The 26,787-nt window shown below is 37.1% G+C and overlaps 3 protein-coding genes and 1 long non-coding RNA gene across 7 annotated transcripts; 1 reads left to right on the top strand and 3 right to left on the bottom strand.

Moving 5' to 3' along the window:
- Nucleotides 1-2,029: 2,029 nt before the first annotated feature.
- On the bottom strand, nucleotides 2,030-5,474 carry LOC137103791 (uncharacterized). Its single transcript, XR_010911599.1, has 2 exons — nucleotides 4,941-5,474; nucleotides 2,030-2,466 (listed from the first exon to the last, which is right to left on the bottom strand). It is a non-coding gene; the product is annotated as an uncharacterized lncRNA (long non-coding RNA).
- Nucleotides 5,475-6,673: 1,199 nt separating this feature from the next.
- ppp1r3c2a (protein phosphatase 1 regulatory subunit 3C2, duplicate a) lies at nucleotides 6,674-8,570 on the top strand. Its single transcript, XM_067484303.1, has 3 exons — nucleotides 6,674-6,813; nucleotides 7,068-7,160; nucleotides 7,349-8,570. Exons 2-3 carry the CDS (start codon nucleotides 7,147-7,149, stop codon nucleotides 8,355-8,357), a joined length of 1,023 nt encoding a protein of 340 aa, XP_067340404.1. The 5' UTR covers nucleotides 6,674-6,813; nucleotides 7,068-7,146; the 3' UTR covers nucleotides 8,358-8,570.
- A 2,244-nt stretch (nucleotides 8,571-10,814) lies between these two features.
- LOC137103713 (phospholipase A2-like) lies at nucleotides 10,815-12,425 on the bottom strand. The gene is made up of 4 exons (XM_067484308.1): nucleotides 12,266-12,425; nucleotides 12,030-12,177; nucleotides 11,750-11,883; nucleotides 10,815-11,531 (listed from the first exon to the last, which is right to left on the bottom strand). Exons 1-4 carry the CDS (start codon nucleotides 12,312-12,314, stop codon nucleotides 11,413-11,415), a joined length of 450 nt encoding a protein of 149 aa, XP_067340409.1. The 5' UTR covers nucleotides 12,315-12,425; the 3' UTR covers nucleotides 10,815-11,412.
- Nucleotides 12,426-13,855: 1,430 nt separating this feature from the next.
- On the bottom strand, nucleotides 13,856-22,529 carry prkab1a (protein kinase, AMP-activated, beta 1 non-catalytic subunit, a). 4 transcript variants are annotated; one of them, XM_067484305.1, is made up of 8 exons: nucleotides 22,372-22,529; nucleotides 20,637-20,797; nucleotides 20,339-20,508; nucleotides 20,083-20,176; nucleotides 19,599-19,710; nucleotides 19,148-19,281; nucleotides 18,687-18,755; nucleotides 13,856-16,293 (listed from the first exon to the last, which is right to left on the bottom strand). In XM_067484305.1, exons 2-8 carry the CDS (start codon nucleotides 20,784-20,786, stop codon nucleotides 16,216-16,218), a joined length of 807 nt encoding a protein of 268 aa, XP_067340406.1. In that variant the 5' UTR covers nucleotides 20,787-20,797; nucleotides 22,372-22,529; the 3' UTR covers nucleotides 13,856-16,215. The 4 variants fall into 4 exon arrangements, with proteins under 4 accessions (XP_067340406.1, XP_067340407.1, XP_067340408.1 ...); XM_067484306.1 differs by having other exon boundaries at nucleotides 20,637-20,794; nucleotides 22,372-22,513; XM_067484307.1 differs by having other exon boundaries at nucleotides 13,856-16,315; nucleotides 20,637-20,850; nucleotides 22,372-22,499.
- Between the last annotated feature and the right edge of the window lie 4,258 nt (nucleotides 22,530-26,787).

Raw genomic sequence — 26,787 nt, 5'->3', positions numbered from 1 at the left:
GAGAGGAAAAACTCCCTTTAACTGAAGAAATCTCCAGCAGAACCAGGCTCAGGGTGGACGGCCATCTGCCTTGACCGGTTGGGGTCAGTGGAAAGTGAAAAGAGAAAATAAAAAGAGCAACAAAAGCAACAACAAAACAGCAGGTTGGTAGGACCAGTAGCTGCACACTGGAAGACACACAGCTCCAAAGCCGGGGACACCTTCAGAAAGGGACAGAGAGAGGGGGACAGAGAAGGAGATAGACAACTATGGAAGAAAACACAGAGAGTTAATGTCATACAATGATGACAATTGGGGGATAAGAGGAGAGGAGAGAGGGACAAGAGGAGTAAAGGAGCTCAGTGCATTGGGGTGGGGTCCCTCAGCAGTCTAAGCCTATGGCAGCATAACTTTAACTAACTATAAGCTTTATCAAAGAGGAAGGTTTTGAGCCTAGACTTAAAAGTAGAGAGGGTGTCTGCATCCCGAATCTGAACTGGGATCTGGTTCCACAGGAGAGGAGCTTCATAGCTAAAGGCTCTACCTCCCATTCTACCTTTGGAAATTCTGGGAATCACAAGTAGGCCTGCATTCTGAGAGCGAAGTGGTCTGCTGGGATGATATGGTACTATGAGGTCTTCTATATATGATGAGTCCTGACCGTTCAGAGCTTTATATGTAAGAAGCAGGGTTTTAAATTTTATTCTAGATTTAATGGGAGCCAATGGAGAAAAGCTAGTGAAGGTGAAATATGATCTCTCTTACTAATTTCAGTCAGCACTCCTGCTGCAGCATTTTGGATTAATTGCAGGCTCGGTGTGAGTTACTGGGGCATCCTGAAAGTAGGGAATTACAGAAGTCCAACCTAGAAGTAACAAATGCATAGACTAGTTTTTCGGCATCACTTTGAGGCAGGATGCTTCTAATTTTGGCTATGCTAAATGGGTGAGGTCCCCCCTTAGTCTGCTCTGGCCCTTCCTAAGCTTTGCACTGCAACCTGTAAGAATAAATATGATTTTGTGCCCCACCATCCTTATAACGCTGGCTGCAAAAAATATATTTGATTACCAAATCTTGATTTTATGCATAAAAAAACGACTTAGCTATTAAGTGCAAATCTCACCAGTTAATCTAATCTTGGTTTTCCTGACCTAATTTAGCTACATATGATGTGCTGCCATTCACTGTTTCATGCTATCTAGCAGATATTTATGAACACCAATGTGTTTTACATTTTTATGACACAGAATCATATCATAAGATCTCAGATGTTAGATATACTAACCTCCAGGATTTCATTTCATGTCAGTATGATGTGATAATAAGCTTCCAAAGTTTAAGATTAAATATATTGCTTTTGCAAAACCTGCCTATTCGATTTTTTATTGGAACAAAATCAAAATTTAAAACTGTAAAAAAAAACTTGATGCGTTGTCAAAAAAAGCTGAAAAAAAGATGCTTCGGTCAAAACAAAACACAGAAACAAGAAAGGACATTTTATTGGACCAAATTCAAAAGTAATAACCTATAAAAATAATAACCAACAACTTATATAGATATATTATTATATCTCAAAAATATATAATACTACAATACACATGAAAGGTGTCATGCAGCCATCTGTATACATGTAAGTGTTATACATTTTCACACTTATTTATGATTAGGACGTGTGTGCATGCAGAAATACGCGATTTAGCTTGGTCTTGCTGACATTATTCAAGCAATATTCAAATGCCAGAACTCATCTAAAAGATTGAGTAGAGTGTTGTTTTTTTATTTTAATAGAACATTTAGCTTGCATTTTTATTATTTACTATAATAATAGAGAGAGAATAACAACCAGATAAATGCTTACAAATTTTAACATTTGTGTACTGTAGACATAAGAAACTAACATTTGCATGTATTTGTAGATTAGATATTTTTTCTTGGTATCCATGTATTAAACATATCAGTCATATTGATGATCAATTAAATGTCTTCACATCCTTGTATTACTCATTATTACACATTATTAGATGTCCCTGGAGTATGAACCATTTTGTTAAAAAAAATAGCAACCCAAAGGATCAGCTCAGATTGTTATGCAGAAGAAAAAGAGAGACAAAAATCAAAAAGAAAATTAAAGTATTCATTTAAATATAATACCTTTGCTGTTTGGGTAACACATAAATATGCTCTGACTTTAAACTTGTCATATTAAAAAGTCAAGGACTATTAAAAAGAAACTGAAGCTAAGAAACTGCGCCATATAGTGAAGAGGAGTCTTCCCTTCCTTTCACACAGGAGGGCGCTCCTCCCTTCTCCCTCCAGGCTGTACAGGGACTCAGCACAAATGATGATGGAGGTCCTGCAGGGAGCTACATGTAACTTCACTCAGCCGACAGTGGTAATGTGGTTACAGTGTGCAATATAGTGCTCTACCCCTGCAAGCTTACATCAGCCTCACTCATCATTCTTCTTAAGAGTGGAATCCTAATGATCCTGCCAGCAGAAAAACAGTTTTAGCTTTGAAGATGTTTTTTTTTCCCTTAAAGAAATGATGTGTTGGCTTTCAATCTTAAACGTAAGGCTTTAAAATCGGTTTAAGCACTTAACCGACAATGTTGTGTAGAATACTTTATTGCTTAGTACTGGGAACATATTATAAACTGCATAAGCGAGAAGTTAACAATGGCAATACACAACTGTATTGAGTAAAAAGCTAAAACAGATTTAACATATATTAAAACTTTTTTTTCCAGATTAAGCTTCCCATTACAAAATATAATTTACAGTAGCTTATGTTGTAGTACTAAGTAGTTCTAAGTAGTCAGCTTCACCTTTATGAACTGCTGTATTTGTTCCACACCAAGTCTCTGTAGTAGTAATAATCTTTGACTTTATTTTTAAAATAACTACTAGAAATGTTTCTTATTCCCATTTTTCACCTTAGAAACTTTGTGTACAGTACAAATGATTCACTGGTGTGTAGTTCTGAACATTTGCCTTTTGTCATTGCTACTAAATAAAGTTTACATTTCTGAAGAGAGGAAACGAAAGGAATGTTGTGAATGAATGCCAGCATGGTTAAAGTATGAAATTAAATTCTCCAAAATGAGATGTTTGAAGTTGTTCTGTCCTTTAATCAGCACACAAATAAAACTTAAACATTTTAGATTTCTGCAGATGGTCTTTAAGACAGATGTCGAACAAACCTGTACTAGGCTTTTCTTTATACAGTGAAATGTTTAACCTACTTTATATTTTAGTGGAGTACTTGAAATACTGTAAGTTTTAGAGTACTTGTTACTTAAAGTAAGTCCTTTTCATTACTTATGGTACTTTCATAATAGCTGCATAACACAAATCAGTTTGTGAACTGTTTCCATTCTTTCCTTGCTGCCCTTAAGTTGTCTTTCACACACCCATATCATTGAGGATGTTTTGACAACTTCAGGCATTATAATTATTCTGTTGCATAAGCAATTTTGTACATTCGTGTCAAGTCATGAAGAGAAAAGTGGGGCAATCCTTTGTCCTCAAACATTAGTTCCTCATACACTAATTAAGACAGAACTGATAAGCAGAAACAAATACCAGATGAAGAATGAAGACAGTAGAGTTGTGGGTGGTCACATGTACATTGTGTCACTACATGTACTGTCCTGTACGCATACTATGAAATTCTCTGAAGTCATATGCATGATGTGCGTAGTGAAGAAGACTGGGTGTTAAACTACCTATAACGTTTTATAATGTCGAATGTACTGATAACATAGTACTTGTGCATTAAAAATCCCCTGTCCTCTAATTACCAGTTTCTTCATCACCTACTTTCAAATGGACCCATGCAGGGACTTGTCTGTATTACCCCAGTTGTATCACTGTTGACTTCACAAACAGAGATTTTTGCATAATGTAATTTTTAAACATTATTTAGAGCATGCTAATAGGAGTCTAATTTGTTTTGTCACAGCCAACCTCAGGCAGCTCTCTGTTGTAATAGAACAAACAGCTCAGTTTAACATGTACTCCTAATGTGTTACAGAGGCATTAGTGCCAATTAGTGACAGGAGGCTTCTTTATGAGGGAGAGACATGTGCTGCTGCGAAATTACAAAGGTAAAGTTGATCCCACTTGTCAACAACACAACATGAATACATTTTCTCTCCAAATCCATGTGAGCTCATTGTAATGACTCTCGACGCAAGAAGAAACGGGAACACCGAGACAGGGTTGGAGAGACAGACAGATGCAGTAAACACTGAGAATAATGATGTATGCTTCATGACTCTGTGTGAGATCATTGAACATCTGCATGCAGCAGACACTAGGCAATTGATGTACATCGTGATGTTTGGCTAGGGGAAGTCATCATGGTTCAATTCATTTTCACATATGACATTATATAGCAGGAATCAGACAGTCAGACAAAGAAGCTGTAAACAACCACCTGTGGCTTGTAGCTCATGTAGTACTGATGAATCCTAAACAAATGACCGAAACTGCAAATTGTCATTTGCGAGCGACTGTATGTAGGAGATGGAGAAGAAAAACGAGAAGTCATTTATGATAGATTATGATTGATCTGATAGGTGGTTAGTGTTCCTAAATGAGAAATGCAAGAGTAAAGCAATAAAGTTTTTTTCAGGACATGCTACAGCCCATATTGATAAAATGCATTCATGTGCTTAAGTACTTCAGCAGTTCATCAAGGCTTGTACCTTAGAAACATAAGTCTCTCTCTGTTGATTTTTATTTTTATTTTTTATTTTTTTTATAAACTGAAAACCAAAACTATCTGTGTAATTTAGGGGTCTTTTTTCTGAATATGTCGTAAATCAATAATCAATATATATCTCCAGACAGCAACTAGACAGACAGTGGTAAAAAAGAACACTCAAAATTAGAGTTGAGGCACTTTCACACACAGCCACAACATTCCAACATGCTTAGGCAGTTGCATTGTTACTCACCTCGACATCATTAGGAGCTGGTTTAGCTTTATGATAGGGTTTGGCATGGTCTATCCTCAGAGATGCCAGACAGACTGAGACTATAAAGACTTATATTTACAGGTGTAGAAAGGATGTGTAAAGTCTTACTCATGGCTCAAATACATGACCTCAGTTCAGTGGTGAAAGTCTGCAAGAAGGAAAAGAGGAACAGTAAACTGGTGATGTGTAGAGATCATGAGTATGCAGCCTTTACTACTGTTATTACTGTGATTCCTGAGCTAATAAGCTATAAAAAGAGGCCGTTGTAGAGAACTGGCTCATAGATTATTCCAGTATCTGCCTGCAACTCCAACCTTCTTTATAGACATGTTATTTGATTTGTTCAAGTTTGATGTGAATTAACATGTTTGTGTTTCAAGTCCAATTCAGCCTTCAGCTGCCTTGGGCAGCATCATGGTAACTCCCACACTGGGCCCAGCCTGAACCTGTTTCCAGCAGGTTTGATTTTTCACGTGTGTTGCACGACCTGTCTATATTACAGCACGTTCACTATGCGAGTACAAGCAATAACTGTTAGCACTATTATAAGATGTTCATAACCTTAAAGATAAAATATATGTATATTAAGCTTCTAGAAAGTGATGTATAATTTTCTTAGATATTTACAAGATAATTACAAAGCAGTTGAGACTGTTCAACAGTCTCAACTGCTTAAAGTATTTTAGGAAATAAGCATATTGCATTTAGATTTCTTTCCAGAGGCTCAATAAAAAGACTGATATGACTTTTGTATATTTTTGTTAAATATCCCACTAACACCATTATTTCAGCTAAGCACATAGGAAACAGAAGAAATAAACTGTGGTTAAGCAGTAATAAAAACTCTAAAGCTATTTTGTATCTTGTTCTAGCCCAGTGTTGTGTTTTTAGGCCACACATTTTAGTCTGAATTACACTACATGTGATGCTTTAATTAGTGAGCTTTGTACTATAATTGAACGTAGCATTGCCAGCTGCTTCACCCAGTTTCAAGTCTGCAATGCTAAGCTAACTGGATTCTGTGGCAGATTTTTTTAATTTAGTGAACAAAGCTTGAAAAAAAAATATGGGACTGAATATATGTCAGTTATTTAAAGTAACACATAAAAAAAACATTAGAAAATTATAAACCAAATGTTTAACATATTTGAAGGTAAATATATTGTTTCAACTTAACTGTAAAAACATAATTACATAGATCAATTTCACACTGGTTTTAAGTTTTACTGTAAACGCAAGTCAGTGATAGAAAATTAGAAAGTCATGTCAATACTATGCCAAAACATACCACATGTAATATGGTGAATGACAGCATAAATGTAAAAATTTAAAAAGAAAATATTTACAACTTTTCCATTTGGATTTTTATTGGATATTGTGCTGACAGCCTCCCTTTGGTCAGCACTGAGAAAAGAGGAGGTTGATATTTTTTATTTTCCTAAATCTGTTAAAACATATATCCAGTTGTGTGCATATGCATCTGTATGTCTCACTTTTCTTTCTTTGCTCTTCTTACATAAACTTTAGGCCACACGCGATCAGTCTAAAGTGCAATAAACAACACATCCGGCATGTAAATTTCCATTATCTATAGTTGAGGAAAAGAAAATCACTTCCACAATACTTTTGAAAGTATTACCATTCACGAACAATCCTTTGGGGGCAGGACATAAACAAAGGAGCTTCACCTTATTGGCTAAACCCACTCCACATGCAAATACAGTGTAACAGAAGTGTCAGCCGCATTCCCAAACTCCACACATTAGCCCTGAAGTGAGCAAAGGTAGACTGGAATCACGACCATCTCTTTGTTTTTGCCTGATGTGATGAAACACATTGTATTTTACAATATGTAAGTATATTTAGCATTTTGTCATTGTACTGATGACATTGTTGTTTACAGTTTAAAGTCATGTAAACATTATAATTAACATTTATTATTATTGCTGTTGTTGAATATTGTTTAATTCACAGAGAACTTACAACTATATATATATATATATATATATATATATATATATATATATATATATATATATATATATATAATTATTATTATTATTTTTAATGTATTTACCCGTTTTGTTTGTTTTTGTTTGTTCAAAGATTATTTTGATTTGCTGCAAAATTCTGGGAAAGAAAAGAGATTTACAGAATAAAATCAACAACAACTGCAAGCTGAATAATGAGTTGTACAAGGTATGTCAACCTGTTCTCATGTTGGGTGGGCTAATGTGCTTCCCTTCAGTTGTGTCTGTGATGACCCTGCAGTCAGCAATGAATGTCAGGAATCACAAGAAACTTTGAATGAAGAAATATAAATGTCCAAGGTTTATCTTTTCTTACAGCAGTTGATCTTACTAACTTTATCATGTGTTGATCCTCAGAGTACTCCATGCCTTTGGTAGTCGCCCTCAGCCTGCTGTGATGCCAGTTGACCTCGCCATGTGTCTGAGTCTCAGCCAGCAGCAGCCTCTTTATCAACTGCTGTCTATGTCTCCGCTGAAACACACACCGTGTGACGGTCTGCTGGCTGACTGTCCCCCAAGGCTTAGCCCTCACTCTTCACGTCACTCCTCTTCTTCCTCTTCATCTTCATCGCTGCCTGCTTCCCCTTTGACCTCAGAGCCTCGAAGCTGCTTCCGCAGAGATAGTGTCGGTGTGAACAAGAAGCATGTGGTCTTTGCAGATGCCAAAGGACTGGCACTGACGGCTGTACGTTTTCTCATCCCTGAACACTCTTCCCCCTCTTATACGCGGGTTGCAGCGAAACTGCAACGCCAACAGTCGATGTCAAACAGACCGCACCGCTACAAGATGCGTCTGGGTTTCCCTCAGCCAACAATGGACATTAAAGCTTTCCTTGCACGGCTGCGAGAAACACATGTACAGCTTGAAAGCTGCAACATTACAGAACGCACCTTAAGTGGAAGAGTGTGTGTTTCCCACGTCAGCAGTGAAAAGACTGTGCATATAAAAGTGACATTTGACTCTTGGCGAAGCCATTATGACATTCCTTGCATGTTTCTGCTGCAGCAGCGCTGTGCAGGTTCTGATATGGAGGTTTTTTCCTTTGACATAAGCATGCCCCAGAATGTAAGTCCAAAGGAGCGAATTGCGTTTTGTGTGGTCGTCAGGCCAGGACTTGGCGCAACACCCCACTGGGACAACAACAGAGGACAGAATTATAGCGTTTGCATGGAAACGGATGGATCAAATGCCAGCCAAGCTGACATTAACCATTACCGTTACCCCACATTTTCCAAATATCAATCAGCATTTTGGCCTTCGCATGTGTCCCTCAGCATGCAGAACTCTGCTGATCTACAGTATCTTCAGAGGAGTTTATCCAGCAGAGTCAGGACAGAGTGGAAAAGTCTGTGTTCATCTAAGTAGTGAAATTAGCCCATACGTTCTTGGCATGGCTATGATGATAATGTGAACATATTAATTAACTACTATTTATGAGATACTTAGAACAAATGATAATGTATGAACCTTCTGAAATCTCAGTGTTAACAGCTCACAGCCCACTTGAGTGAAAGTACCCCGTGAAATGTGAAAAATGCACATTACTTTTGTCTTCTGATTAAATTATTTTTGTAAACAGAAGGAAAGCTTTTCTTTTTTGTTTCTTCCCTATGCAGAAATTGAACATTCAACACACTTACTTGGCATATTTATGCATTGTAGCATTACACGTAAACTCTGATTATCATATGGAGTCCTTAAAAAAAAGTGAACTTTTGTACTTGCAGTTACTTATTTTCAATAAGCAAAATGAAGGAGCAAATGAATGACCCTATGCTCGCGGCGAACGTTCACATGCACATCAATTCACGTGGCTCAGGTTCAGATTTCCTGTTTGTCTTTTCACATAGTCTATGTCACACATACCAGACATAATAAGTCAACAAACAAAAGATCTGAGCAAAGTAGAACACATAGTTTGTACAGGACAACCTGTTCTAGATACTCCACTGCCTTCTGTGAAAAGTTGAATGACACTCTGGGAATTGTTGCTTCTTGTACTTTACATGATTGGCATGATAAATATAAAGTAACCATGGCAGCAGCAGGGCCAGCAAGTACTTCACATAATGCGTGGGCTTGTGTTTACATGCAAGGGTGGAGTCATCATTAGACACTGTGGCAGCTACAAAGAGATAGTCTCTCTCTCTTCTCTTGTTCCACTCCTTCATTTAGTCATACTTTCAGTTAGACCTGTTCCTTTGTCCTCCTCAGTCTAGTTCACTCCCAGGTCCACCACCTTTGGGAATGGTGACAGCTGAGCGATATCAACTGAAATGTCACATGGGCAGTTGGCACATTACGCAAGCCTTTGTCAGCCCATAATCTAAAGAGTAATTAATACAGATCACAAGTTAAAGGGCCAGTTAAGTCAGTCTTGTTTAGTTGAGCCTTGTTTTCTAATGTTTAACTTATATACTGAACGATTAATTGAATGGCACCAAACAAGGTTTAAGGGTAGCAGCAGCAACATGAGACTATTTCCAATATTTTCATTATCACCACTGTATGCTTTTTCTTTTTTTTCCTCTTTTTTAAGGGATAGTGCTGCTGTGTCACAGAGCATTTATGTCATTCACAAATCAAAAACAGAAAGAAAAATTAGTGAGAGAATAGGGAGACATTATACAACTATAGAATGTTGAGTCTGGTGTAACAGAAAAATACAAAAATAAAGTCTGATTACTATAAATCAATCAGTGAACTTCATGCATTACATTCTGGTTCTACTGCAAAACAGATTTTTTGTATTTTGTCTCTGTCTTTGAAACAGCACTGACAAGTGATCATCTACAGAGGTGACTAATCAGATAAGGCTTATATTGTATGAGTTATTTTGAACCCCCAACTCTTTTGTCATTTAATGCAGAACTATAGGACTACTTCCATTCTGTAATGGGTTACTTTATGTTATTATTATATTGTATTATTATTTAACTCATCTTGCAGTGACAACACTGTTCCCCAGGTTGTGGCAACAGTGAGGACACATAGTTACATAGATGTGCACACATTTACACTAGGTGTTAAGTTAGAGAAAGGCTTTTATTAATATCTATACTTACTCATCACATTTGTGATATTCGCATTTTGTCTTCAGTTCAGAGTCAGTAGCAACAGCAAGTCGATGGCAAACAGCTACCTACAAGCTGCTGGTGTTTAATTTTGTTTTTTTTCTGGCAATATTCTTAAAAGCAACCAGCTCAAAGCACCACATCTGCAGCTGGCGATCAGGGAGTGTGTAACAACTGAAAAGAAGAAGAATTTATGTGCCAAACAACTAGATTTTACCAACTACAGTAGTTTTCCAACACTGTGTTTATAATTTTCTAATAGCAAAAAGTGGCTACTTGTAGCTGTTGGTAGTATCAATTTATAGTGACCCATCCCACGGCTGAATATATTGCATATTTGTTAGGCAAGAAGAACAAATCCAAAAAGTGTCAGATGCTAATAAATCTATGACAAACAATTGCCTCAAATTCATTTTCAGATCACAATAGTGAAGATAAAATATACTTGACCATGAACTGATGGCAAATAAATTGGAAGACACGAGGTAATGTGCACTACCTCTATATATATGTGCATTATATACCCAGTATTTCTGATCGTTCAGAAGTTGTAAACTAATGTAAAAAGATCGAAATATTAATAGTGTACATTGACTTGCACGCTAAAAGCATTGGGATGACACTAAGTTTGGTTCACATCTAAAAAGTGCCTTTCACAATTACTTACTGACAAATTCAATAAATTAAAAAGACAGTAAAACATTGGAAAATACATTTTAACTAATAAATAAAACAAGGAGCCTTTGACTGACTTTTATTTCTGAGCAAGTGCATTTATTATTTGATCAATGGCAAATATTGGATACTGTATATGAAACATTTACAGCAGATGACAGCAATGAAACATCAGATGGCATAATGTGTACAATTCTTCCTCCTACAAGCTAGAAAAAGAAAAAAGTTGGGGCACAATGCCCTCTACTGGTAATTTTGATTTAAGATCATCTTAAGATCATCTTGTATAACTGAATGAAAGGTATAGAAAATGTAGAATGGACAATGTTGAATGTCATTTTGCTGACTTATTATTTTTAAATGCACAAATCTCGATATTTTCTGTTAATTTAATATTCTATACAATTCTTTTTTTCAGTTTAATTATTATTTTGGGCCATTTTTGCCTTTCAATATTAAATAGATACAGTGAAGAGAGCAAACAGAAAACTTGAGCGGAGAAATGGGGCTTGAGCACAGAAGATGCCCCTAATCATCCCGATGTTTCAGGTTTATTTCTAATAATGGAAGGATCTTCAATAAACTAATAAAAACAGCATGCTGCTTTTGAAAACTACATGATCATGTGGCTTCTTAAACTCTGCATTTGATAAAGCTGGTTGCAGAGGTCTTTATTTGCAGCGGTCGCTTGGCAGGTGCTCATGATCAGGGTTCCAAGGTGATATGGCAAAACACTCAGCAGCCTTCCTGTCACACTCACAAATGAACATTTCACATTCGTTGTTTTTGTCTAAGGACAAGAAAGAGCAAATACATAATGAGTCAGCAAATACAGTTTCTAAGATGAATTTCACCCCTGCTTAATTTTCTTGTCATAATAATTAAAATGTACACTGGGAAAAGAGGCAAATGCATATCACTTTTATTTTTACTATGATTTTTTAAAGCAAATTAGCTAATTTATAGTATGAAATTAGGATGAAAATCCATCTGTTTTGTTGTACTCACTGCCACAAGTGATCTTTTTGTTTTCTTTGTCACAGCTGTAGTCATAGAACTCGGTGTAAGGGTTGTCAATGATGGGCCAGCACTTAGGATGCTGCATTGCATCATTGTAACACTGGTCATGCACTTGGCAGCACCTACAGGTTTAACAAGATATATTTTAAAACAGAATAAAGATTCCTCGTTTATGTATGTTACAATAAAGCACACTCTTAATCTATATTAGTTAGCTTTGCCAAAAACAAATGCATGGAAACCCATTGCCTTTAAATGATTTACACACCTGTCCAGATCATCCACGGGCGTGCCGGAGCCTCCCTTACCGCAGTAGCAGCCGTAGTCGGAATAGTCCAGAGTGGGCCAGCTATTAGGCAGCACGCACAGGATCATCTTTCTAAACTGTGTGAGTGCCCTGATGTTAAAGCCCTGTGCTGAAGAAACAAAAAGCAATCAAAATCAAAATGTGATGTGTGTGTCTGTTCATAACCACCACGAGTGCAGTTGTCTAATTGGACTCACCAACACAGAGGCCTGCAGCCAAGAGAAGCACAGCCTGCAAGGTATTCATCCTGTAAATTGGGGTATCAACCACCAAGTAGCCTCTACACCAAGACCAGGCTCTCTTTATACATCAGGCATGGAGGCTCTGGACCTGCCCTGCCAGCATATGTTTGTACACCCCATGATGCGCAAGCTCTGAGACTCAAACACAAACCAGCATGTGTAAAAGCAGATAAAAACTCTCACACTCTGTTTGATGTTACCGAGGCGTGTGTGTGTACATATGTGTGCGGAATATAGCTAGAGTCAAAAAAAGATGCGTAAGGCTCATACTGTAAGTTTGAAATATATCAAACCCAGCTATTTAAATTCTTTTCAATCCCATTGTTTAACTACATCATACACACTGTAAATGTCACTTGGTGTTTTATTTAGCACTTTGATCTTATTTGGGATGTTTAGCAAGTGAGAAGTGGCTCATCTGTCAGAGATCCTGTAATATGTTTTCATACCTATTTTAGTGTTGACATTTCAAAACAAGCACAGTTTGCATTTTTCCTTTGGCGTTTTTTTTCTCAAATCAGATGTCTGTTTTTTCTTTCAGTCACTCAAGAAAATTATCTTTTTTAATCTTATTTTCAGACTTTCAGGCTGGATCTATTTTAAGAAATGTTATCAAGTGAAAATCCTTCACAGCACTGGCAGCCAAATGTGCTTGATCCAAGCAAAAGAATATCTAAGAATGTGTTTACATTTCTTTCATGGACTGGTGGGTAAAGCCTTGAGCGAGATATGTGCTTCTATAATCTGTTTGGGCTCCTGTTCCTGTCCTTGAAAATAGATTTGTACACAATGCTAAAACTCACATTTTCTCACAAATCTATTGTCACCTTGACCACATCAGATAGGAAAGTTAGAAAAGATTACATACACGCATGCTTAGGTCATATGTTCTATACTAGTTCTATATAAGCTTAGGTTCAAAGATAGCAAAATAAACATAAACCTTCTGCCATATGTATAAGCACATGGAAAATCCCAGACTTGTAGATTGATGACAAGCACACAGATGTTGGGAGCAAAGTGCTCATACACACGTGAACAGTGTGTGGATCAGAGTATTTACTATTCTTCTGCATGTATCTGAATTCAACAGCAATTTTTGCTTTTATTTGGGTAAGGATTCCATTTTCTTAGAGATAAAAAATACAATATTGTAGCCAAAAACTCTTCCCAGCAAAATTGAAATACTTGATAGGTATTTAAAGCATTTTATAAACGTAATGCTTGCTTAGTGCGCTTGTGTATTATTTTTACATATTATGATTGTCACATTGATCACTTCATTAAAGCTTAATAAAAAAAATGTTTTCTTCCTATTCAAGCACTTGTATTAGCTTTTGATAATACAAGTATAAATAGATTGCTTGGAAATATGTTCCAGTGGTTTCTTAGGTCACATCGAGCCAGAACAAGCTACTGACTTTGACGAATTGACTCAGAACTGTCTGGCTGACAAAAATATTAAAACCTGCGCACATCCACACACACACACACACTCAGAAACACACGGCCACATTTGTACTACAAAATAAAATGTTAATAAAATACCAGTCAACATTTTTAATGACACTGCAATTAATTTAAACGTATACCATGTTCACAGCAATAAATCATTACTGAGTTCTTACTCAGACAACTGCAGAAGTAACAAAAACAAATGAGACAGTTGGAGGAAACTTTCACTATCTACTGGCCTATGATTACCATCGTGCTCTCGTATGTTTATTGTAATTACATTTACATAAAAATCTGACAAAGATACATTAATATAAAAAAAGGTGATTCAAGTCATAGTCATTCAACTTAACAAACATTCCAGTCCTTTGGACTTCATGAAATAGACTCAGACCATCGACAGTACAAACATCACTTATGGTACCAGTCTGACCCCACTCTGGTACCATCATCTTCAGGCCAGTTTTAGTTGCATGAATGAAAGTTTCTGTGCTAAACCCCCTGACTAGTCCAGTGGTGAACAACTATTTTGGAATGCATTTACATTGTGCGAAGAAAGAGAAATGATCACACATGTGCAATGTTGTCATTGTGACCACTAAACCTGCATAGATATTTAAATTGGTTAGCCTTGTATGTACATTTAATGTACACCTTCTACATAAAAATAAAATTTTCTAATATATTATCATCTTAAACTAATAATAATGTTAATTTTGGTATCAACTTATGTATGTTGTTGATAAAAAAAAGCCTGGCTAGAATTGTCTTGACCACAACACTGCACATGAACTTTTGATGAAAACACACATAACCCAAAATAGAAAACAATATATTACTAAATACTTCACAAATAATGCAGTCAAACTAAATAAATCGGTTTCAAGACAGACAAGGCAAAAGAAAACAGTGGAGAACTACAGCAGTGCATCTTTTTTTTTTAGAACTTCTTAGAATTCACATTCTTGTCTTTAACCAAGACCTAAACCTCATGTATCATCATGTATGTATGAGGGCTTTCTGTTAACTTTTCCCAGTGCTCCTTGTTACACTTTGGTCTGTCCTGATTAAAGACCTATCATAGTGTCCTATTGTACTATATGATAGTAGTATCTTATTATTACTCTATTCATACAAAGCCAAGACATTGTTGATGAAAACTACATAGGGCAGTCAGTGAGCATATAAAGGCAGATTATGTAGGATTGAGGTGAATGAGTGACACTTCTCATCTTAAAGACATGTACAATAACTGAATTAACAATGAGTGTACAAGACATTATCTCCTTTTTATGTCTTCTTTTCAGTGTATGTTTATAGTTATTTTTTGCCACTTCTACATGTACATCTTTCACAGCCATTATGTTAGGTACTAGATTATGCATATCAGGTATACTTTTGGATTTGGGGGCTCTACTCAATTATTTTTGGATGATTACTGTTACATATTTTCATAATAATGGCCTTTATGCTGTACAGGCCCTCCAGGAATTCTATTAAACCAAACTCAACCGGTCTTTGTGAATTCAATCACAATTTTGTTCAATCACTGCAACTTTTATGAGGATTTGACTCTATACAGTCCCTGTACTGTATGTTTGAACAGAACTGCAGATGAGGGCTAATAAAAAAAAGCTCTACAAAGGCAATAACAGGTCCATTTAGGACAAGATGAGAACTTTCAGATTTCTGGGATGTTGTGTATAATTTATAAGCAGCCTACATGCAAATGTTTGTGGCAGACGGCAGACAGTGGTTTATTTTGCGTTGTGTTTAAACCCCTGAAGATTAAATAAATGTTCTGATTGAATAAAAACCAATCTTTTTTAACTTCAATTCTATGCATGTGGTGGTATGTTCTTTACACTATGAGATTCCATATATTTTTTAATTACTATATATTAACTTGGTTACTGTAGTGTAACGTACTACAATATATGAATCATAATCATGTATCCTGTATCATTATATTGTCTTCCATTGCCAGACTCCTATCATAACAAAATCCTATTTTGCACTACATACAATATTGTGGAAAACAGTGAAAGTCAGTGACTGACAAGCTTGCAAAGCCTTCAAGTGACCCTAGGAAAAAAATGGCTTATTCAAACCACGAGTGTAATATGGAAATGGGTGGGTGCAACTGTATGATTTATGGGTGTGTATTAGTTTATGGAATGACAACATTTGCACATAGAACTGTCAGGAACCTTTTGAGAGGCTCAAGAGAAGTCTTAGGGATGCCTGGGAAAGATTTGGGAAAGTCTCGGGAGTCTATAGAACAATTTAATATAAACACCTAACAACGCAAGTTATATTACAACATCCTGACTTGAAGGAGTCATGTTATTGTTGATTACCTGGTAAAAATCCAAATTAACGGGTGGAGCTAATATTTTGTAAACTCATTGTACAAGACAAAATCCAGAAATTCATAAGACAGTCTTCAGTCAGATGGGCTTATATAGTAAAGTGGTGACATACTTCTTCTTATATCGATGAGTCGCACTGAGCACCATCACCCCATCCTGAGAGAAAAAGAAAAAAGATCTGGAAAAACATTACTGGAAAGAAAGAAAAATGCACTTCCAAAACAATAAAATTCATGCCTTCATTTTAGACACATGTAGGCCTTGTGTGCAGTGTTACCATATGCGGTAGTAAATCATAGAGGTTAGTAAGTGGGCCACCCACTAATCTGAGCAACCCACTCCGCTCACTAATCCCATCTGCAATCATGCAATATAATGTCTATCATCACTATATTCCTGCTCTTACTTTCATAGAGAGATACAGAGCTATCAAAGCTGAAAATCTACAATTACGGGAGATGTAGCCTTGGTGGATGGAGATGAGAAGCTCATGAACCTCTTAGCAAAAATTATTTTAATTCAAAGATTTTACAACATTTTCAACATACTATCTATATTCAGCCTTGCAAAAGTATTCATACCCCTTGAAATTTTCCACATTTTGCCCTGTATTTGGCTCCATCCATCTTCACATCAGCTGCTTCCATTGCTGAAGAAAAGCATCCCCACAACATGATGCTGCCACCACCATGTTTCACGGTGGGGATGTTGTGTTCAGGGTGATGTGCAATGTTAGGTTTCCTCCACATATAGCATTTTGCATTTAGGACAAAAGGTTCAATTTATGTCTCATCTGAAGCGTTTGCTGCTTCCCCATTTGCTGCATACCGCACATGGCTTGTTGGGACTTCTTATGGCTTTCTTTTTGCCACTTTTCCATAAGGTCCAGATTTGTGGAGTGCACAATTAATATTTGTCCTGTGGACAGATTCTCCCATCTGAGCTGTGTATCTCTGCAGCTCCTCCAGAGTTACCATGGGCCTCTTGGCTGCTTCTCTGATTAATGCTTTACTTGTGCGGCCTGTCAGTTTAGGTGGACGGCCAGGTCTTGGTAGGTTTGCAGTTGGGCCACACTCTTTCCATTCTGGATAATAGATTGTACAGTGCTCCGTGAGATGTTCAAAAATTTGATTTTGTATTATAACCTAATCCTGCTTTAAACATCCCCACAACTTTATCCCTGACCTGTCTGGTGTGTTCCTTGGACTTCATGATGCTGTTTGTTCACTAATGTTCTCTAACAAACCTCTGAGAGCTTCACAGAACAGCTGTATTTATACTGAGATTAAATTACACACTGGTGGACTCTATTACTCTATTTACTAATTAGGTGACTTCTGAAGAACATTGGTTCCACCGGGTTTTTCTTAGGGGTATCAGAGGAAAAGGGGCTGAATACAAATGCATGTCTCACTTTTCAGATATTTATTTGTAGAAAGCTTTGAAAACAATTTAGGATTTTCCTTTCACTTCACAATTACGTACCATTTTTTGTTGGTCTATCACATAAAATCCCAATAAAATACATTTGCATTTGTGGTTGTAACAACACAAAATGTGGAAAGGTTCTAGGGTTACGAATACTTTTGTAAGTCACTGTACATTTTACATTTTTTTATATTCATCTTTAAATCTCCAAGTATGCTATTAAGTTACATAGTTCTGCATATTTTCTTGTAGCATGAAAAAAAAAAACATTCATGAGCTCTGCTTATTAATGCGCACAGTGCCAACCAATTCCATCCCACAAAACAAAGGCTCATACACTCCTCCATGTCCAATAAGTGAACTTTTGTGGGTTTTGAACTTTCTAAAAAGCCTACACAACTATCGCATTTGTACTTCTCAAAAATGAACCCATCCAATAAACGTAATTTTTTATCCATAAAAAGTTGGATGACAGCGATTTGTTTAGTGAGCTTTCAGAGCACATGAAACAGCTAACAGTGTTCCAGCATGTCTTCAAAAGCTGATCCTGTCTATGAAAATTCAGCTATTTTTATGCATTTTACTTCTTTAGGTACGTTTGTTCTTTTTCACACGTACTGTAGCATTTAATCCACCTCCTGTTAACTCGTTCGATCACCGTTGCTATCAAAGGAGCAACACACACTAAAAGCAAAAATTACCCCTACAGTTGAAGCCAACTGGAAACAAGTCAACAGGCTGTCTGACAAGCTGCCAACTGATATGAAAAATGCTATGCTTGGTTCAAATGGGAATTCATGAGCAGGGCACACGTTTGCATTTATTTTTCCTCTGTTCTCCCCATTTAGTCTGACACTTGTGTCTGTATTTATATTTTGAAGTGAAAATCTTGTTTATCTTTTCTGTCACAGTGTTAAAAAAAGATCAATTATCTGCCATTCAACTTCTCTATTTAACAGCTTGCTATCATCTTTGGCATTTCAAAGATACAGTTTGGTGCAAACTCCGTCCATGTTTGCCTTCAGTAGTATTTCACATATTTCATTAAATATGCTAACAAACGACAAAGTTTTATCTTTTATATATTTCAGCAGTCAATATTAATTTACTTAGAACCTTACCTTAATGGAAAGAGCATAGAGGTGATTAAGCATCACATGATTGGGTTCTGGAAGTAATGCAGGGTCACACTGGATATAAAATGGGGGAATAAAACACATTGAGGCATGATTCACCATATAATTTTTTGGGCCTTTCGGCTTATAATATTAAGAGTATATCGTCTGTGAAGTAATTTTCATTCACATTTCCTGGTTCGGCTGTATTCTTGACTTCATTGGTTATGATTATAATTAGCTGCTTTTTCATTAAACCCTTGACATTAGTACACACCATTTCCAGAAAAGTTGGAATATTTTGTAAAATGTCAATGACGAGAATGCAATGGTTTGCAAAGCATTTAAAACCTACTTCTGATTGTATACGGTACAAAAAAAAAATATGCTGAAGCTGGGAAATCTGATTTTTGAGAAGTTATTGCTCACTTTAAACTTAATACAAGTACTAAACTTTAGCTACTTACAGAAATTCCAGTGTCTTTGTTGAGGATAACTTGTAGCAAGTGTGGTGGGAGTATGGGTGGAGATTTAAACTTCTCTTCCTGTTTTGGAACATATGCATCCTGATGATATGGTCCGGGAGGAGAGCTGGAGAGATCTAATGAAGCAAGAAGAGGCGAGTTCGTATGACTCAGACGGAACATACATTTCATACATTTCCACAGCCGTTTCGCATGTATACATCCTGGCCTCAGTTCACATAATAAAAGAAATCTTCCACTAAATATGAAGGTTTTCTTTTTTTATCCATTGGTTGATAGTAAGTGGGCAATGTGAGAATGAACATTAAAAAATAATAAATTAAGATTATACTATTTGCATTGTTTTTGCACTTTTCTATACCTGCGTCCTCAACTTATTATCAACATTAGTAATTCTTAACTGAGCAAACATGACGGGATTGTCAGCACTCACCTGACATGTCCGAGCATTTCGAATCCACCATTAGAGCATCAAATACCTCAAAGTCAGTTTTTTTCACCTGAATGACATTGTTGACTGTCCCAAGCTGGCTGGTTACCACCGGCTGTAAGGAAAAACAAAAGACAGCCAAAGTCACAACTGCAGCATTAATGAGCTAGAGGAAAAAGGTTAATAATAAATAAAACATGAAGGACATTCAACCCTGTCTGTCCAGTGTTTCCTTCACTGGACAATATTGCAAAGTCTACAGATTACTGATACTCACTTTCTGTTACGTTGCACACTACTGTTATACATGTTACATAGATCCAGTCACCATAGAGAAAATTGCCTGCTAGAATATGCCCAGATGTAGAAGGCCTCTACTTGTAATGTAGCAAAAAATCTGACCTTCAACTATTCCTCTCATTAGATGATGACTGTTGAAATCCTGTTTGACAAAAGTTCATATTAGAGTATGAGGATAATAACTGACCTCAGCTGGATCATGAGTCCACTGGCCATCTACATAAAACTTATATTGATGTTCCCCTTCAGGCAGATCGACAATGGCCACAAAGGTGTTCTGACTGGAAAAATGACGAGAATGCATTTGCCACATGAGTGAGTTGACACAGTAACTTCTCTTTTAATCTTTAAACTCATCAATGACATATAAATATATATAACATCAAATACCCTTTAAATGAAGCAGAGGAATTTTAAAATAATCTTTCAAGATACAGCCCTACCTTCTAATAAGGGGAATCTTGTTTGCCCAGTTGTTGAAGGATCCTGACAGGTAGACCTCCTTGCCATCTCCAGTCCAGCGAAAGACGGTCGGTCGTTCTAAAGTTGGGCGTTTGTCGTCTGCTTCTATGTCTTGCTGCCAAGCAAGGAATTCCTCTTTCTCTAAAGGAGCCTTAAAACCACACATTCATTAGCCATTTGTTCATTAAAATAACACTAAAAGTGGGATTTGAAAAAATCTATATTGAAGTGATCAAGTGATCATATTGGAAATAGATATTCTGTCTAAGAATGACTTACTTTCATATCTTCACCATGAAAAATATCTGCGTCCTCAGGGCTGTCCATCAAGATTTTTGGCCTCTCTCCCTCCTTTGTACCCCGGCTGTCCCTCCGCTGAGCCTTCTCCCCATGGCCCATTGCAGCCCTCTCACTGGTTGTATTCCCCATGGCCTTGTCTTCTTGTTGGAAATTGCAAAATCAATTTCAGTAGAGTATCAAAGCCAATCAGCAACTAAAAAACAATGGCACAAAATCTGACATTTTTCAAATAAGGCAATTTATTAACAGCTGCTACTGGGGTCCAGGCAATAAAACAAAAGTTTGTAGGATCTCACCACTCACCTAAGGCACTAAGTGTCATATATAATATGATTTTTAGAAAGCAGTGGCAAATAACAAGCAGCTGAGAGTCTGAATCATATGGACAGACTTAAAAATTACCCCATTTTGGGGGAAATAATGGATGTGTTACTACATTGTAGTCATTTGACTCCGAAGCTATCTGTTCTTAAAACAATCTGGCCGTACAAACAAAACTGTATGATCAATAGAGAATCCCTGCAGCTGGGAACAGAACATTACTGTTGAGTACAGACAGTACCAGGGTGTCTGTACTGTCTTGGTTTACCTACACTCATTTCTTTCATTGTATTATATGATACCTTACTCTCTCTCTTTAAGGGGCCAGTGTTTACATTGATGTTCCTCCACTATAAACATGTACTTAAAGTAACTAACATAACTTACGTTTCCCTAGCATGATCGTAACATAGAGCAGTTTAAGAAATCTCTTTCCAATACCAGCTTCATAAGTAAGCAATGGCAACATGACCTTGACAAAATAAAGGCAGACATGACATTTACAGTAATGGATTACCTATTTCAAACTGGTTCTCAGGGCACACTGACCTGTGTCCAATGAAGCAAAAGTCGACCTAATCTGAAAAACTACCAGTAGCAACATTTGAATATTCAGTCAAAGCTGAACCTATCACTGCTGACACCTGTCATTCATGGCGATCATTAATTCATACACTTTTCCATGCTGATCGCTGATCACAAAAACATTCAAGCCAGCAGGTTTTAAACCATCAATTTACACTCGGTTTCCGGTGTTTCAAAAGAGATGACAGATAGGGTTTGAATCGGGCAAGAATCTGACAATATAAATCATATTAATTGTTTACTCAAGATCGTACTTTAGAATAATGGGGTTATTTAGAATCGTTTTTTCCTGGGGTTTTCCAGATCACTGTTCCACTCTATGACAGTCTGTTTTATGTAGCTTAAATGCAGGTTACATTTATTGTAACGGTATTCATACATTTGTGAGAGAATAATACAAACCGTATAAGTTACAATATACATCAAATCTAGCATAACGGTGACATTACTGCCAATGCAGCCACGACTTATTGTCAACTTTAAAAAGCGCACAGTGTCGTTAACCACTAAAAATTGTGACCTCCGAAAAACGCAAACATTTACCTTATCATCTAATATAAAAGAAAATACACTCCAATAGACGGTAACGTTGGGGTCTATTAGCTAATGCTGCATGGTTTACTAAGGCTAACGGTCGCGTTTGATAGCAGCTAGCGCCAGTGTGCGGTGCAAGTTAGCCAGATAATGCTAGAGGTCGTTTTAGACCCCTACAATACTAGTTACCTGCTGCTACAAAAAAAAAAAAAAAAACTTGCCCTTTAAAGACGTCCACACTCCCAATGCATACAAACAGTGACTTAGCTTTTACCTGAGTAACGTTTCTTGTCCTAATTGGTGATGTTAGCTCTTCAAACTCATTTCTTCGCAGCAAAAACACAAATCATTTGATCACAACAAACAAACCCACCTCCTCTCTCGCGCATGCGCAGTACACCAAACAGAAAAAGCCCACAATACTTATCTCTTCCCCCCCGAATGAAATTGTTATTATATAAGCCGTTTATATCATCGGTAATTTTGTAGGGATTTATGACCATGGTTTGTTCTCTGTCTGTACATCGCTGATGAGATGCAATTTTATGTATTTAACACTAGATGGAAGCGTGTGTCAAGGAGGCCTACAGAGACAATGTGTTAGCAGCTTCCTTTGTAGGCTGCCTGCAGCAATGAGCCTACTGTTACAGTGTTAAGTCTGCTTTCATTCGGGAAAATAGTCAATGCCAATAATAGTCTGACTTTAGAGAAGTCAGGACATTACTGGACATAGTTTACTATTTGGATCTGTCATTCTTAGTGCCATTGATTGGTAATTTCTTCCATCTGCCTAAAAGTGCCTTCAGCTTAATTTAGGCTGCCTAACAGCTTTGTGCTGATTCCTGACATTTACCATGAGCTTTATCATCAATACATCACATGCAGTAACTGTGTGCCATTCATCCCAAAGGCCTTTCGGTGCCCTTTAAACTAAAGCGATCCAGCTGTACAATGCCTAATAAGGTCACCTTCAGTAGGTTAGCACTCAGTTTTTGGTGAGTTCTCTATCTGTAAAGGTGAGGTCATGCAGGAAACACAAAGGTGTGATTAATAACTTTAGTGATGTCCATACACGTGACCCACTCAGGTTCAGGAACATAGCCATTATGCAGTTACTCTGCTGCTGTCGTTTGGATTATTATAAAGCTGTACTTGTGCAATAAAGTTTGAACGTTAAACCAGCTAATATTGTATTTCTTTTTGGCTGTCAGAATCCCCTCCCCTGCTGCTCTGATGATCCCACCGTGGTGGGGCTAATGTTTCTTCTGTTCTTTCAACTCATGGGGAACTATGTGTTACAGCTCCTATTAGCTGTGTCATGTAGAGCTGCAGCTGAAGCAAAAACAAAAAAAAGCGTCTTTTTATCTGCATTGAGTCACCTCACCACCTCTCCCTAACTACACCAATTCTCTTTTCCTCAAACTAAGACACACATTTAATAGAACTAATGACGTTCACCCCCACACAGCACTCCAACATCCTCCAGACACAGGGGGCAATGAATGCTGGAGGCTTTGTCACATAATGAGAAGCTAAATAAAAAAGTGTCCAGCAGTGATGTGTGAACCTAAGGGAGGTTAGAATTTACTGGACCATTTTAAAACAAGTGAATTTATATTTCACCGGGCCCGATAATCTAGAATTTCACAGCAGACACAGCCCCAAATTATGGGCACGGCCACAGTTGATTGCAGTACGTAGATGTCAGCCCACACCGGGTGTTCTATTACAGAGATTACATTTTTCCCTTCACAGCCTTTATGACTTGTTATAACCAGCTTATATTGTTGATTCCTTTTTATCTGCGAAAATGTATTATCGGAAAATGTGGAAACAATGGGACTGTTGTTCCTGCTATTCACCAATTTATAAGCATGTCTTCGTAGAGATAGGGTAGTACTTGGATTTCATCAAATGAGCTTAAAAATACAGACACAAGGATGTTAGACAATTCCCCTGGAACCAGACAGCTGTAACTGGCTCATGTCAGCTCAGGAGACTGAGTGGGCTCAAAAGGAGAAGTTGGCCTGGCTGGTGAAGGTGGGATGTGATGTTTTTGTATACATGCGGAGGTGGGGCTAAAAATGGATTGGAGCAATGGAGTTGGATGGATGGCATGTTGCTAGTTTTGATGCATTGAAATAATGTGCTAAGTCTTTTTTTTTTTTTGCAATAACAGAACATAGCAAGAACAGATAAAACAAGATAATTTTATGACTTCAAGAATTGTCCTCAAGACGTTTTACAATACTTTCCATTATGACTGATTAAGGCTCTTACTTTCTTTCACCATCATGTTAAACTTATGTGATACTATCCCCCCTGCATGGACAGGTCACCAGTCTATCAGTGGGGTGACACAGACACAGACACAGACAACCATTTATGCTTCTTACTATTTTATTATTACTACATATTGTAACAAAAATTTATTCTTTACACAATTTACAGCCTGAGTGACCACATTAATGGAATACCAACATAAAACTAACTAAAGCCCAAACTCAACACCACAGAATGGCTCACAAACCTGCTGATGAGCTCCATGATGTGACTGACATTTTACTGGGGCTCGGTTCTGGCACCATCTCCCCCGGGCGATGACCATGCTGCCACTCCTGTTTACCGTTACTCTTCCCAGCAGCAAGCCAATCCATAGAAACATCAGCCAGCAGCTGTGCCTGAGACACTCTCTGTAGGATGAGCCAGATAACCTTTATTCTGAACTCCTCTGGATTACACATTTGGGAGGGTGATGACAAACTCACACTTGTTGTCTTAGTACTCTTACAGGCTCACATCTGTGCATGCAAAACCTGTATTGATGACATTTGTTTTCTTTGTCAAACATTGAATAAAAACAGGTTTTATTAATATACAAATTACAAAATAATAATAACACATTAGCCAATTTATCATTGGAAATTGCTCAGTGAACATTTAAATCATCTAGGCACTATAGCTTTTAACAATTATTACTTTAACTGGAGTCAGTATTTGTTGGGGACTGTTTCAGAGGTGGATTAATCCACATTTAGTGAAATTAGCCCTGCCCATGTTCACAAAAAGGAAGAAACCTCTGCTCATGTATGTGGTTAATGTCTCTGGCATAAAAATAAGCTTCGGCCGTATTTGTAAGGATCAAATGATTGCAGGTTTTGCTCTTTTAATGGTATATGTTGACCATACATAGACTATTGTCATACTTTAAAAGCTAGGACTTTATATAAATATGGCAAATACTGTACAGCAGGAATTACAACACTTGACAGCTTTTTTTCTGAAAGTTTACTTGCGGAACGTGTTATTGGTCAAGAGGCCTTACAAGGTTTGTTACGGTCTAGAAGAAGAGCAAATTACTTGGAACAACTTTGTTGAATGGACACTGTCCAGCTCAACACTTTGACTCATCTTCCTCTCTGCAGTTTAACGACATGTCTGGGCAAATGTCTGTTGCACAAAGTCAAATAATGGTCAGTTCCGGTGATATCACCTCATGCAATTCAGGCCAAGACCATTGGATTGGTGATGACTATGGTTAAATTTCAACCTTGTCACAACATAGTAAAGGTGGTTTATTTCTTGGAAGCGTTGGTTTCATGACAAAATTTATTTATGTGAAAAAATTATTTGTTCAGATGGAAACGTTTCCAGTGGAATTTTCTATCACACTCTTTGGGGTTTATATGAACATTACATATTATGCCATTAGAGTCTATATTCAAATATATTAATATGTTTTTCTACTTTTGCTATTAATTAAATTATGCCTAAACATTGTATTAAAAATAGAGGCAAACTGAATAAAATGTGCAAAGAAATTAATCCAAACGTTGCTGTTTCTATATCTAAAGACAGAGATGTGTTTACAATACAGATTAGTTTTATTTTCAACCTTATAACATTTGGGTGTAGCATTAATTTGGAAAAAAATTTAAAGCTGAAACACTTGGCTTGAAACAATCTTTACTACCCCAGTAATTTATGAGGCAGTTTGGGTGGGAAACCCTGGTCTAATTCAACTTTAACATTTGGCTCAGAATTAAATGTAGCAATTAGCCTGGTCAAGCACATCATCATTGAATCTGTTATGAAACAATTATGTAACATCCTCATCTAAATGATTTTGCTCCCACACATGCTCTCTCAGTCTTTCTGTCATTGTATCTCTTTTTCCTGTTTTGATTCTCTCAATTTTTTTCCTTCTTTTCACTGTTTTTCTCTCTTTCCCATTCTCACTGTTTGACCTTCAGTTTATTATTGGGAAAGATGCCACTGCTGAACCCCATTCTGTGCTGTCTTTTACTTACAAATAAAAAAAGCAACAAAGCTATAAACCCTGTGCTTTAGGGCAGCAGAGGCTTTATAGCTAGACTCTCTGACAACTACAAGTATGTTTTCCTTCTCCATTTTCATCAATTGTGCTTTTTAAAGCTTGACAGCCAAAGCAAATTGTTTCTGGCAAATCCTATATTGAGAAGGTAACCTATTGATGGTATGAGAGACAGTCCTTTTCATTCTAATTGTAGGTAGGTGAACAGTTCTTTGAGCGCCAGGGTTCTGTCCTCTCTCAATGTAAGGTTGAGCAGGCTCTCAGCAGCTCCCATCTGCAGTGCAGTTGCTACTTCTGAATGACAGCAGATTATGTGAGGTTTTCACGGGAAGGTAGTTTAATTTGTGCAGTTGATAA

This window comes from Channa argus, chromosome 18 (assembly GCF_033026475.1).
Source record: "Channa argus isolate prfri chromosome 18, Channa argus male v1.0, whole genome shotgun sequence".
NCBI lineage: Eukaryota > Metazoa > Chordata > Actinopteri > Anabantiformes > Channidae > Channa > Channa argus.
Note: the sequence above shows the minus strand (reverse complement) of the source record. Positions and strands in the feature narration are given on the sequence as shown.

Excerpts from the sequence above, each read along its gene's own strand:
- LOC137103713 (XM_067484308.1), bottom strand. The coding sequence starts at position 12,314 with ATGAATACCTTGCAGGCTGTGCTTCTCTTGGCTGCAGGCCTCTGTGTT. Across the intron at positions 12,178-12,265 it reads GGCTGCAGGCCTCTGTGTTG|CACAGGGCTTTAACATCAGG; the intron begins GTGAGTCCAATT and ends TTGTTTCTTCAG. Across the intron at positions 11,532-11,749 it reads CAAAAAGATCACTTGTGGCA|ACAAAAACAACGAATGTGAA; the intron begins GTGAGTACAACA and ends TCTTGTCCTTAG.
- prkab1a (XM_067484305.1), bottom strand. The coding sequence starts at position 20,786 with ATGGGGAATACAACCAGTGAGAGGGCTGCAATGGGCCATGGGGAGAAG. Across the intron at positions 20,177-20,338 it reads AAGATTCCCCTTATTAGAAG|TCAGAACACCTTTGTGGCCA; the intron begins GTAGGGCTGTAT and ends TCATTTTTCCAG. Across the intron at positions 19,711-20,082 it reads GGACTCATGATCCAGCTGAG|CCGGTGGTAACCAGCCAGCT; the intron begins GTCAGTTATTAT and ends TTTTCCTTACAG.